The sequence below is a fragment of the Chiloscyllium plagiosum genome, unplaced genomic scaffold, assembly GCF_037043375.1.
Source record: "Chiloscyllium plagiosum isolate Xiang-an unplaced genomic scaffold, Cpla_swu_hap1 HiC_scaffold_26, whole genome shotgun sequence".
Lineage (NCBI taxonomy): Eukaryota > Metazoa > Chordata > Chondrichthyes > Orectolobiformes > Hemiscylliidae > Chiloscyllium > Chiloscyllium plagiosum.
The window spans coordinates 11,317,908-11,332,142 of record NW_028270164.1 but is presented as its reverse complement, the minus strand read 5'-3'; the positions used below and the strand labels follow the sequence as shown (position 1 = coordinate 11,332,142).

General features: G+C 39.9%; 1 protein-coding gene across 3 annotated transcripts in view; it reads right to left on the bottom strand.

Annotated features, from left to right (window-relative positions):
* pik3c2b (phosphatidylinositol-4-phosphate 3-kinase, catalytic subunit type 2 beta) overlaps positions 1-14,235 on the bottom strand; it is a 190,271-nt gene that overhangs the window by 91,428 nt on the left and 84,608 nt on the right. For all 3 annotated transcript variants that reach the window (XM_043716445.2, XM_043716446.2, XM_043716443.2), the window contains exons 10-12: positions 13,023-13,056; positions 9,669-9,861; positions 410-532 (exon numbers count right to left, since the gene is read on the bottom strand). In XM_043716445.2, coding sequence (XP_043572380.1) covers positions 410-532; positions 9,669-9,861; positions 13,023-13,056 — 350 coding nt within the window. The remainder of the gene's footprint in view (positions 1-409; positions 533-9,668; positions 9,862-13,022; positions 13,057-14,235) is intronic.

Genomic DNA, 14,235 nt, shown 5'->3' with positions numbered 1-14,235 from the left:
TTTGCACATTCTCCCTGTGTCTGTGTGGGTTTCCTCCAGGTGCTCCGGTTTCCTCCCACAGTCCAAAGATGTGCAGGCCAGGTGAATTGGCCATGCTAAATTGTCCGTAGTGTTAGGGAAGGGGTAAATGTAGGGGTATGGGCGCTTCGGCGGGTCGGTGTGGACTTGTTGGGCCGAAGGGCCTGTTTCCACACTGTAAAGTAATCTAATCTAAAATCTAAAGATGACATAATAAAACTAAAGCTAGAAATCTGAATTGGCCAAAATAAGTGAACTACACAGAACGTACAACACAGAAACATGCCATTTAGCCCAACTGCTTCTGGGAGGTGTTTACACTCGATAGAAAGCATATTAGGAAAAAAAAAACTTACTTCTATATGTGCAGAACAAAGTCTCTTTTACTCACTTTTGGTCCCATATAAGAAGATGGAACAGGTACTTGTAGACATGAGCTTTCTTGGTCTGCAGCTGACCACACAACTCTTTCCCACCATGACTGAGGCCACATGACAAATAAAAATCTTCATAACTGATGAGGCCGGGGAAGGAAACAAGAATAAAGTTAATGATAAACCCACTGTTAATGTCACCCTTGATCACTATTCAGTTCCAAACTTCTTGTGTACTCAATTTTGATCAAACAGATTGGTTATCTTCTGTCTCAGTAGCCTGCATCCCAATCTACTCAAAAACTAGAAGATGGTTTCAAGATGCACTTGGCTGTGAGAAATTCACATTATTCAGTAACCTTTGCTTTGCACCTCTCAGTTTTGGAATACAATAAAAAAAATTCAAGGGAAGGTTTACAACAATGTTGCAAGTGCTTGAAAATTGGATGATGAAAAATTGGATAGGCAAGGGTGGTTTTCCTTGGAAGAGACAAGGCTGAAAGATAACTTAATTGAAATGTCCAAAATAACAAGAAGGTTGGATAGAGTGGACGGAAAAGAGCTGCTTCCCCGAGTCGAAAGGCAAATTAACAAGGGCACAGAATTAAAGTGATTGGTAGAAGAATTAAAGGGAAATGAGAAGTATCTTTTTCAATCAGAAAATGGTGGATGTCTGGAATTCGATGCTTAGTTTGATGTTGATATTGAAACTTTCAACTCATTTAAAAGGAACCTGGATTTGCACCTGAGGTTCTGTAACATGCAAGGTACTGAGAAGCAGGAGTTATTCAGGGGAGGTGGTAGCAATAGTGGAGTTATATAATTGGACCAGACCTAATAAAACTCAGGCCCCTGTTTTGGGACATGGGCTCAAATCCCATTACAGCTGCCGGTGAATTTTTATTTTTATTCATGTGTGCAATAGTAGTGTCACTGGCTGGACAAGCATTTATTGCCCATTTCTAGTTGCTCTTGAAAAGGTGGTGGTGAGCTGCCTTCTTGAACTGTAAGTCCATGTGTTGTAGGTAGACCAACAATGCTGTTAGGCAGCAAATTCCAGGATTTTGACCAAGCAACACTGAAAAAACAGCATTATATTTCCAAGTCAAAATGGTGTGTGACTTGGAGAGGAACTTACAGGTGGCAGTGTTATCATGTATCTGCTGTCTTTTTCCTTCAAGATGGTGATAGTGATGAGTTTTGAAGGTGCTTTTTCAGGAGGCTTGGTTAATTTCTGCAGTGCATCTGGTCGATAGCACACGCTACTCTATTGAGCATCAATGGTGGAGGGAGTGGAGGTTTGTAGATGTGGTGCAGTCAAACAGGTTATTTTGTCCTGGATGCTGTCAAGCTTGTTGTGTGTTGTTAGGACTGCACTCATTCAGGCAAATGGGGATTGTTCCATCACATTCCCGAATTATGCCTTGCAGAAAGTGGACAGGCTTTGAATTCAATGAAAAGCTAGCCTAGTAGTGATCATATAACCATTGAGTCTTAGAAATATACAGCACAGAAACAAACCCTTCGTTCCAACTCGTCAATGATATCTTAATTAACCTAGTTCCATTTGCCAGCACCTCGCCCATATCCCTCTAAACCCCTCCTATTCATGTACCCATCCAGATGCCTTTTAAACGTTATAATTGTACCAGCCTCTACCACTTCCTCTGGCAGCTCGCTCCTTACACTACCCTTTGCATGAAAAACATTGCCCCTATGTCTCTAGTTTTGGACTTCCCCATTCTGGGGAAAAGACCTTATCTATTTACCCTATCCATGCTGCTCATGATTTTATAAACCTCTAAAAGATCATCCCTTAGCTTCTGATGCTCCAGGGAAAATAGCTCTTAGCCTATTCAGTCTCTCCCTATAGCTCAAGCCCTAGAACCCTGGCAAAATCCTTTTAAAACTTTTCTGAACCCTTTCAAGTTTCACAACATCCTTCTTTTAGCAGGGAAATTGAAATTGCATGTAATATTCCAAAAGTGGCCGAAACAATTTCCTGCACGGTCACGTGATATCCCAACTCCTGTTCTCAATCACTGACCAATAAAGGCAAGCTTACCAAATGTTTTCTTCGCTATCCTATCTACATGCGACTCCACTTTCAAGGAGCTATGAACCTGCACTCCAAGGTTTCTTTGATCAGCAACACTCCTGAGGACCTTACCATTAAGTGTATAAGTCCTTCAATAGGTTAACTTGCTACTGAAAGTTTTAATTCATAAAAATTTCTAGTGCTAACCTGAATTCATGTTTCTTCCACAGGGTTGAAAGTGTGAATTACTTAATTATACATAGTTGCAGGAAAGTTTTGCTCACTGTGTTTACTTACTCTGCAAATATTACAGTTATTTATTCAGCAAAGAACAGGCTACTTATTGCATAAAGTGTACAGTTCCTATTTATTAGCCACAATATAGTTTATGCGTGTAAGTGTCATACAGCATGGACATAGACTCATCCATATTGTGCCTAAACTCTATTTCTGTGAAAACGAAGTGCATTTTCACTCAGGAAAAATTTGTGTCATCCAGCAGCAATTTTAACCAAAGAGTACAACAGTTTTAATTATGTACCATCCAATTTGAACCAAGCAATGTGGTAGAGCAGATGAAAATATATTTTATATCGGTCTTCATAGTAGAAGATACTAATATCTTTCCAAAACAAAACAAAATAATCAAGGGAAAAAAAGAAATAAACACAATAACTATCACTAGAGGAAAAATTACTAGAGAAACTAATGGGACTAAAAGTCTCCTGGGCTTGATGGGTTTCATCCAAAGATATTAAAGAAAGTAACAATGACAGTAGATGCCTTGGTAGTAATCTTTCAAGAATTCTTGGATTCAGGAAAAGTCTCACATGACTTCAAAACTGCCGAAGTATGACCTTTACCAAAGAGGGAAGGAAACAAACAAAAAAAAAGTTATCAGTTAGTTAGCTTAACACCTACCATTCGGAAAAGACAAGAATCCATTAAAAAGGGTGTAGTGGCAATGAATTTAGGAATGCATAATATAATTAAGCAGAGTCAGCGTGGCTTCACAAAGGGAAAAATCACACCTGACAAATTTATTAGAATTCTTTGAGGACGTAACAAGCATGAGATATAAAGGGGAATGAATAGATGTAATATATTTGGATTTCCAAAAGGCTTTTGATAAAATGCTGCACATTAAACAATTTAATAAGAGCCCATGCTATTGTGAGTAGCACTGATAGATGATTGGCTAATAGATGACAGAGAGAGTTGGGACAAGAGGGCCATTTTCAGGGTGACAGCCTATAACTACTGGTGTCACATGGATCAGTGCTGTGACCAAATTTATTTGCAAAGTATATTAATGTCTTGGATGGCGTAAAATGAATGTTCCATCATCACTTTAGCGAATGACACAAAAACTGGTGGAAAGGAACGTAGTGAGAATGAGAAAAAAGGTCTACACACAGAGAGAGAGATAGAGAGAGAGAGAGAGAGTGGGGGAGAGAGACACACACAAATTAACTGAGTGGGCAAAAACTGACATGGAAGGTAAAATATTAGGTTGTGCACTGTGGCTGAAAGTGTAGAAAAGCTGAATATATTCAAGGAAAAGCTGCAGCACAGCAGTGTCTGGGAGTCCTTGGGCATGAATCACAAAAGTGCTAGCACTCAAGTTCAGCAAATAGTTGGGAAAACAAAATGTAATGTTGGCCTTTGTTACAAAAGGAATGGAATATAAAAGTAGGGAGATCTTGCTAAAACTATGTAAGGCACGAGTGAGATCACACCTTACTGAAGGAAAGGTACACTGGCATTGGAGGAAGTTCAGAGAAGTTTCGGTAGGCTGACACTGGTTGTGGAGGGGTTTCCTTATGAGGAGAGATACATTAGATTAGGCCTGCACTCATTAAAGTTTAAAAGAATGAGAGATGGCCTTATTGAAATAGACAAGATTCCTTGGGGCTTGACCTGGTAGGTGTGGAGAGGAATATTTCTAGAACGAGAAGATATAATCTCAGAATAAAACAGAGATGAGGAGGAACTTCTTCTCTTAAAAGGTCATGGAATCTTCGAATTGTTTAATACAGAGAGCTGTTGAGAGTGGGTCATTAAGAATATTCAACACAAAGTTAGTCAGATTTTTAATCAATAAATGAATCAAGAATTATGGGGAGGAAAGGGAGGAAAGTGAAATGAAGATTATCGATCAGCCATGTTCCTATTAAAAGGAGATTCAAAGGGCTGAATGGCCTAATCCTCCTCCAAATCAGATGGTCTTATAATTTTGAATCAGGGAAGAGACTGTAGAGAGAGAGAGAGAGAGAGAGAGCAGGAATTCATGTTGCAGAATTGCTTACAGTGTAACTCTATATTACAGCTAATTATTTTGCATCTATGGATTAATCTTAAATGATGAAGAATTCCTGTCTTTGTAGTGTCAAGGTTATTCACTGGGTAAATGAATGAAAACTGACCAATTCAGGCCGAGGTGGAGGATGAACAAAGATAATTGGCAACCATTTTCTAGTGCAGAACAGAAAAGTTTCTCTAGTAGTTTAATGTTTGGGCTGGAAAAGGGGCTTTCATTCCAAGTCAGTACATTCTTTCCTACAAGGACTTCATTTAAACAGTGCCATTAGCCCAGTAAAACATCACAAGGTGCTTCACAGGAGCATTACCAAACAAACAAAATTTGACAACTCGAAGGCAGTTTCCAAAACATTTAACGTGCAGCGAGTGTGAGTTGCAAAGATTCTTGAAACAGTTTCAGTTTAAAACTTGGAATGCTAATACAAGAGGGAGTTGGTAAAACTCCTTAAATAAATATATGTAATTTTGCTTTGGAAGCAATCAAACTGTAATCATACCTCTGCTCTCAGCGAGTTAAAACACTTCAGAGTGACAAAGAACAGTCTGTGCCCTTCCCCCTCCCTTGAATCTATACCTTGAGGTTAGTGTGGGAGCCAGCGAGAGGCAGAAGGACATCTGTCCATTGAAGATGCCTGCACAGAAAATGCTTCTCAGCACAGACCAAGCATGTGACAGGTGCCTGGCGACAAGTAGGGGGCGGATTACATCTGGGGACAAAGGCCAAAGGGCAAACAGAGTTTCCCAGGGTACATCATTTATCAGAGCCAATCGTCAATCAGCATACATTAGAGGTACACAATAGCAGAGGTCCCAAGGGGCACCGCAGTTTCTATCAGCCTTTTCTATGACACGGGGCCTTGGGAAGAGAGAGAGAGAAAAAAAAGACACTGTGGGAAGTTTCCCAAGATTCAAATAAACCCCCTCGGCTACTCCAAAGCAAAAAGCAGGTCAACAGGCATTGGCTGATACCTTTACCCTTCATACTGAGGCATGCTGTCTGCTGTTTGTTAAGAGGCAAGAAAGAAACAGCAGAAAGGCTATTGTCCCTGTCACAGCTCCAGCCACAGGCCAGTGCAAAGGATTAACCCTTTCACTGGCCAATTGTGATTACACAGATGCTCTAGGGATCACACAGACTTCTATTTCGGACACTTAATTCACCTTGTGTCTATGATCCAAACTCTTTTCTTTTTTAAAAAAAGCACATCTATTTGATGGTGTCGCAAAGCACCTACTGGGCACCATCTGTTCTCTCAGCATTTCATTCCCAGGATATTGTGTGGATAGCACTAGCTGCATTTATGTCATTATAAACTTCTTCCTTCCTCACCGTAAGACGCTGATTTTCCAATAGCCTGGAGTCAACTAGCATCATGTCCATGTTACAATGTGCAAGTCCCATCGATGTCACCTACCTGATGAGGAATAAAAGCTGCCACAAACAACTTTCTAGAAGCACTTGCCAGAAACCTTGTTGAATAAGACAGCAAAGACCTGGCCGATTCCCCCACCCTATTCCAAGATTGCTATGACCAACTAAAGCACACAAACCACCACTTTGTTGCAAATTTCAAGCCAGTGTCTTTAGCTTCCCACTATGTGCTGTTTATTGTCCAGAAGATTGTACATTCAATTCTCACACTGATCACTCGTTCCAAGTCAGAGATTTAAGCACAGAACCCAGGGCATTCCTTTCTTTTCAAATGAAGGAGTTTTGTATAGTGGCAAGTCCTGTCTTTCTGATCATGCTTTAAAATCTAGGTACCACCAGACACCTCAGAGCAAGGTAGTGTATTTCACTTACCTATCTTGAAGTAGTAGATGTGGCATCCTGTCGATATTTATCCCTCAACTAATGCTTAAAATAAATTTGCTATTTCTGTGTCACGTTGTAAGCAAATTGGTTGCTGCAATTTCTACATTACCACATGCACTATACTTCAAAAGTACTTCACGGCTGTAATGTGCTTTGGTATATCCTGACGTGAAAAGCACTACTGAAATGCAAGATCACTCTTCCCTTAATTTGGTCATAATCATCCTCACCTTTCTCAAGTATCAGGCTCAAGGGTTCAAGCTTTACTGCAGATGTTTGAATATAAATCTAAGCTGACTCCTAGTGTGATCCAGAGGGGATTCTACACAGTTGAAAATGCCATTTTGAACAGCAGAAGAAGAAAACATTACTCCCCTCAGCCTAGTCTGAACAGAAATCCAGCTCTGAGGTGAACAGACAACAATGTATTCAGATTGTATCAGTCAATTGGAACACAATCTCTGCACCGAACTTCACCTCTTTGCCCCTAACTAGCAATTAATGCTTTCATATTTAAACAGCAATGTCATTACAACTGTACACAGGAAAAATATCCATTGTTTATGCATAATTCTTTGTCAGGAAAACTACATTCATTGATGTAGGCTTTTTCTGATATCAAAACTACAGAATATTATGGCTAATTACTGAACATTGAGAAATAGTAAGGAGATTTTAAAAATAAATTTACATTTCTCTTGAATATTCAGTGCGATTACGTGACAGTATTTCACTGCTGTACTTTCTATCTCATCTTCCGGTCTCCTTTTACTTGTAACAAGTGAAAAAGCAATTGGAAGACTCAGCTTCTGCTCATGGAGTCACAGATTTGTACAGCATTGAAAATGTCTATTCAGTCTATCGTGCCTATGCTGAGCATCCAAATGAGCTATCCACTTGACTCATTGTTTTGGTCTATCTCAATGGCCTTTTCAATATTGCTTTTTCAAAATTGAACCTTCAAAACCTTACACAGATTCTGGTAGGCACATCAACAATCAGTCATGTGTTAAGATTCTTCCCATGAAACAAACTTGGTCCAAATACCTTTTATTTATATCTTTTGCTCCCCAATTGATCTGTCAGTGGAATTTTTTTTTCCTGTATATTTCCAATACATCTTCTCTCAAATTTCTTTGATCTAATGAGTAGAATCCTAGTTTCTCTAACCACAGCTGCAGCCAAGATCCATCTATTCTGCATCAACTCATAACTTCTTCTGTTCCTCTCCATGGTCTTGACATTCTCTTTAATTGGTCACAAATATCTTGATAACCTAAATCAATGGTCTGTAGGAGTTCAGCATTATTTATTCAGTACTGTATTCAGTATCCCGACTAATGAAGAAATTTATGCCAGAATAGCACTTTGGTGAGCTTCTGGATAAGGAACTGTAATAAATGTTCTTTGCTTCTTCATTTTCATTTAATTTCATTGAGGACTAGCCCAAACTTCCATGTTAAAAAAAAATGTTTTTTTTTTAAAATCGGCCCTTTTCAACTGCTACTCTTAACAAACCTGGCAAAAAATTATACACCTCAAATGCAATGATCTACCACAATGTCAGAGCATTATGCTGTAAATAAAGTATAACAGTGATGTGTATACCCCATGTATTACATTTCTATTAATTACTGCGAGTTTCTACATTGATTTTAGGAAGTTTGTTGATGTTTTTACATAGACATTTTTGAGGGATGTTGATTTCTCAAAGCTTTACTTGGTCAGAGTTTACTGTGATTTTGAGTACCTCTTGATTAGCCAGAATAGTTAATCAACTGGCACACTCCTTGTCCCGTAGGTGTTGGTTAATAAAAGGTTTGCTGTATTGGAGTCATAGAGACGTGCAGCACGGAAACAGACCCTTCAATCCAACTTGTCTGTGCTGACCAGATATTCCAACCCAATCTAGTCCTACTTGCCAGCACCCAGCCCATATCCCTCCAAACCCTTCCGATTCATATACCCATCCAAATGCCTTTTAAATGTTGCAATTATACTAGCCTCCACCACTTCCTCTGGCAGCTCATTCCATACACGTACCACCCTCTGTGTGAAAACGTTGCCCCTTAGGTCTCTTTTATATCTTTCTCCTCTCACCCTAAACCTATGCCCTCTAGTCCTGGACAACTCCACCCCAGGGGAAAGACTTTGTAGATTTATCCTATCCATGCCCCTCATGATTTTATAAACTTCTATAAGGTGACCCCTCAGCCTCCGACACTGCAGGGAAAACAGCTCCAGTCTATTCAACCTCTTCCTATAGCTCAAATCCTCCAACCCTGGCAACATCCTTGTAAATCTTTTCTGAACTCTTTCAAGTTTTACAATATCTTTCCGATAAGAAGATCAGAATCGCACACGATATTCCAACAGTGGCCTAACTAATGTCCTGTTCAGCCGCAAACATGACCACCCAACTCCTGTACTCAATACTCTGACCAATAAAACAAAGCATACCAAACACCTTCTTCACTATCCTATCTCCCTGTGACTCCACTTTCAAGGAGCTATGTACCTCCACTCCAAGGTCTTTTTGTTCAGCAACACTTCCTGGGACCTTACCATTAAGTGTATAAGTCCTGCTAAGATTTGCTTTCCCAAAATGCAGCACCTCACATTTACCTAAATTAAACTCTATCTGCCATTTCTCAGCCCATTGGCCCATCTGATCAAGATCATGTTGTAATCCAAGGTAACCATCTTCCCTGTCCACTACACCTCCAATTTTGGTGTCATCTGCAAACTTACTAACTATACTTCTTATGCTCACATCCAAATCATTTATATAAATGATGAAAAGTAGTGAACCCAGCACTGATTCTTGTGGCACTCCACTGATCACAGGCTCCAATCTGAAAAACAACCCTCCACCACCATCCTCTGTCTTCTACCTTTAATTAAATATTCCACTTATCATCTTGCAAAAGCTAAAGCACCAGTTTCCACCACAAACTGAAAGACCAACCTTTTCCAGGCTCCTTCAGACTTATACAAATATTCAAACAAAAGTGTGATCCAGAGGGGATTTTACACAGTTGGAAATGTTGATTTCAACAGCAGAGATTTTTATTTGACAGGCTAAACATAATTCCCTTACCTTGTTGCCCATGAGATGGGAATCCGGTGAGCTGCATAGATGGTAAAACAGAGGGGACTATCAACGAGGGAGGCACTTTGTGTTTGAGCATCCCTCCGGCATGGAACCACCGTGTGGAAATCTGCATTGAAACTGTTGCAGTAGAGTTCCACCAGATCCAGGATTGCAGCAGTTAAAGCTTCCCCTATTTTGGCTGTCATACAAAGATAAAAAAAAAATAAATAATCCAGCCCCCTTTTCAATGCATTGCTTTCTCTTTTAGCATTGAGCATCAAGATCATCTAGTGATGAGACTGAGGAACTTCTGCTAATGTCTCAGCTGATGGAGGTACCTGAACCAAAAAGAGGTTTTAGCTTGGATCCCGGTCTGTGGTTTGAGTTGATCTCAGTTAGTAACAACTTTCTGCTATGGAAGGGGAAAAGTCAGTCAAGAGTTAATTTTTCTGATTAGTCATCAATGATTCTTGCCAGAAACATTTATATAATACTGCCAGATATGGAAGATATAGCTTGCAGCCACTCAGCATCTAGTCTCAAGCACACATAGAATTGTAATTTGATGAAGTACTTCATGGCAGTCATAGAAATTCAAATAACAGCATTTACGGTTTTTAGGAAAAGCAAGTAAAGGATCTGATAAAACCTCAAAATGAGTTAATTTCATTGGAAAACAAACAGGATCTCAAGATTGTGTACTGTAGAAAGTGACCATCTACACTCCATCTTTTCTCCACGCTTAAAGGATTTTTTCCCTGAAGGCTATTTTTTAAAGACTCTGGTGAAATAGCTGAAGAAATTATCCCATGCGTTTTCCATTATGGAAAATTTCCAGGAACAAAATGGGATCAAATTTTGAACTGCAAATAGAAAACTCCTCACCATGAAGGCAGAGAAAAGGTTATCTTTCATAGGGTATGTTAATCAGAGGAAGGCAGAAAACAACATGAATGCAAATCAAACCTAAAAAGCTCTCTGTTTGATATAAAATGGAATGCTCACCATAGTCTAAGGTTTTTACATGGGGAGTTGTTCTCAAACCAAAATAATTACAATAATGCATATGGATTAAACAATCTACACTTTTCAACTACCTGCTCCCTGCAATCGTCTCTCACTGCTTTCAAAATAATAAAACGAAGAACTGTGGATGCTGGAGATCTGAAACAAACAAAAACAAATTACTGGAGAAACTCAGCAGGTCTGGCAGCATCTTTCTCTCCACAGATACTGCCAGGCTGGCTGAGTATTTCCAGCAATTTCTGTTTTTGTGTTCTCCAGTGGCATCAATAGAAGCATGGTTCCACAGATGAGGAATTCAGTTACAAAGACAGTTTGGAGAAGCTAAGACAGAGTTCCTTGGAGAAAAGAAGGCTGAGAGGAGATTTTCTGGAATGTAACACACTCCTTGTGTGTGTAGTATAGGCAGCTTTAATCAGAGCATGCAAGAGAGATCTAGGCTCTAATCTGAAAAGTAAGAATGTACACAGCCAAAGGGAGAAAGCCATCAGAATGACACTAAGTGACATGCTCATATGGAAAGCTGGTTCATACTGAATGGTCTCCTTCAGTACTATACCAATTCTGTGAATCTGAACAGACATCTGGTGCCTCATAAGAGCACCCATTCTTAATCTGAAGGCAGCATCCAGGAGGGTTACTGCAACAAAAGGTTGTTCTGTTCATCGCCTGTCATTTACTGTGAGCCAGGGTGGGAAAAGATAACATTCAGTGACAATTAAGCGTCAGTAACTCTGGTTGATGCTCCTCACATAAATCACTAAGGTACCACAACTGAAATCAGGTAACCCAGCAAGGGTCAACAACTGAATGTGGTACCTTGGTGTACGTTCATCAGTATTTTCATTGACTTTAACTCAGGAAGAAATGTTGTATTTTTTTTAAATCCAACATTGTAGTCAGTAAAACGAATGAATAGGAAAGCAGCATCGCAACAGTGGTGGATGACCATATTTTTGTACACTATGTAGAACAAGCACTTATCCAAATGACAAAGAGCTGATCTAGAAAATGCATATGACAACTTTCAGGGCAAACTAGTAAGTAGTTGAAAGAGAAGGGAAGGGAAGGGGAGAGTTATACTGATGGAGTTAGACAAGAAAGGATGGATGAAGGATCAAGTGGAGCATAAACATGACTTGAGCTAGTTTCAAAGCTCCATCATTGGTAGCCCTGCTTTCAGTTACCTGGATCGAAGATAAGAAATTTCTTCTCTAACTCTCTCGACCTCTCTTTTTTTCCTTCAAGGTGCTCCTTAAACCTACCTCTTTGACCAAGCGCATGGCCATCTACCTTCTGTGGTTCCTTACCTAGTTTTCTGGTAATAACACACCTATGAAGTACCCTGCGTGTCATAATACACTAAAGGCACTATACTAGTTATTGTGGTTGTTGGATCAACATGTTGCCTAACTTTTCTGGTATGAATTTCAAAAAATAAAGCAGTTAATTATTTAATCCTTCCCTGATTTCAATCATTTCCTTCCAGCAACTATAACAGGAAGCTTTGTACACAAAAGGCATTTACTCAGCTCAGTTTCTATTGTTAAACATATAGGGATCTGTAATACACTGGCATTCACCTATCAGTCACACAAACCAGATCGTCCCATCTTTAATTCTCACTCTGTGTTGGTCAAGTCATTGATATGGAAACTACAATAGAGTTCAGCATCCCTAGGTAACAGCAAGGGCTGGAGGAAGAATGCAATCACATTACCACTGATTGCTATCGAGTGATTTCCTGATGTATTTTCATCTATGTGCCCACTTCACATGGAGACCAAAACTGGACCCCGCCTCAATCTCCCTCCCCAATCCCCACTTTATCCCTCCCCACTGTTTTCATCCAGTCATATAGAGATAAACAGCATAAAAACAGGCCCTTTGACCCAACTCGTTCATGCCGACAAGGCTTCCTAAACTGAACTAGTCCCATTTGCTAGCGTTTGGTCCATATCCCTCTAAACCTTTCCAATCCATGTACCTGTCCAAATGTCTTTTAAAAACTGTTATTGTATCTGCCATTACCACTTTCTCTAGTGACTCATTCCACATATGCATCACTCTGTAAAAAGGTTAACCCTCAGAACCCCCTCAAATCTTCAAGTGGCACAATATTTGTTGGATGGAATACTTGGATGCTATATGTTGTAACACACAAAGTAAATTTTGCATTTCAGATCACTTGAGTGTTCCTTTGGGAAATAGCGGAGGCCATTATAGAGTTAGGCGCTGTATGACCTATTCAGTGACTCTGTTGCTCCTTTTTCCCCAAAGGGCGACATTCAGACTCAATTAGTAACAAAGAAATATGGAAAAATATCAATTCCATACCTCGATTCTCTCTCACTGTCAGCAAGCAGGGATCCTGGAAAGATATGTAAGAGGACATATTAACCATCCCGTTACTCACTGGGAAGATTACAGTTTGTGCTTAAAATGCTCTTTGTCCAATCTATTCTCTCAACTTCAACATCAATGTCGTTACTTTGATGCAAAAAACAGCTGGTACTTAATCATTAAATGTAAATAACTAATATATTATGTGTGTGTATCCTGCTCCGATTTGCTTTCCCAAAATGCAGCACCTTGCAAGATAGAAGCAGTCAAAGTTTCAGGCCAAGGACTTTTCTCCAAAACATCATTGACCTAAAACGTTAAGTTTGTTTCACTTTTCACAGATGCTGCCAAATCTGTTGAGAATTTTGCAGCATCCACAGTCACAGTATTACTTTCCTACAATTGTCTTCTACATGAATAGATTTGTTTCACCAGCTTATGGAAGCCAGGAATACCATGCTTCCTAGGAGCAGAGGTTCAAACAGAAGTCACAAGGCTGACTTAAGGTGTCAGATTCTGAATTCTAAAGGAGATAGCAGAACAAAGTAGACAAATGGGCCGAGGAGTGGCAGATGGAGTTTAATTTAGATAGAGGTGCTGCATTTTGGAAAAGCAGATCTTAGCAGGACTTATACACTTTATGGTAACACCTAGGCAGTGTTGCTGAACAAAGAAACCTTGGAGTGCAGGTTCAAAGCTCCTTGAAAGTAGAGTCATAGGTAGATAGGATAGTGAAGACGACGTTTGGTATGCTTTCCTTTATTGGTCAGAGAATTGAGTACAGGAGTTGGGACGTCACGTTGCAGCTGTACAGGACATTGGTTTGGCCACTTTTAGAATATGTCGTGCAATTCTGGTCCTCCTTCCTATCGGAAGGATTTTGTGAAACTTGAAAGGGTTCGAAAAGATTTACAAGGATGTTGCCAGGGTGGAAGGATTTGAGATATAGGGAGAGGCTGAATAAGCTAGAGCTGTTTTCCCTGGAGCATTGGACGCTGAGGGGTGACCTTATAGAGATTTATAAAATCATGAAGGGCATGGATAGGGTAAATAGACAAAATCCTTTTGCTGGGGTGGGGGAGTCTCGAACTAGAGGGCATAGGTTTAGGGTGAGAGGGGAAAGATGTAAAAGAGACGTAAGGGGCGACTTTTCACGCAGAGGGTTGTGCGTGTATGGAATGAGCTGAGGAAGTGGTGGAGGCTGGTA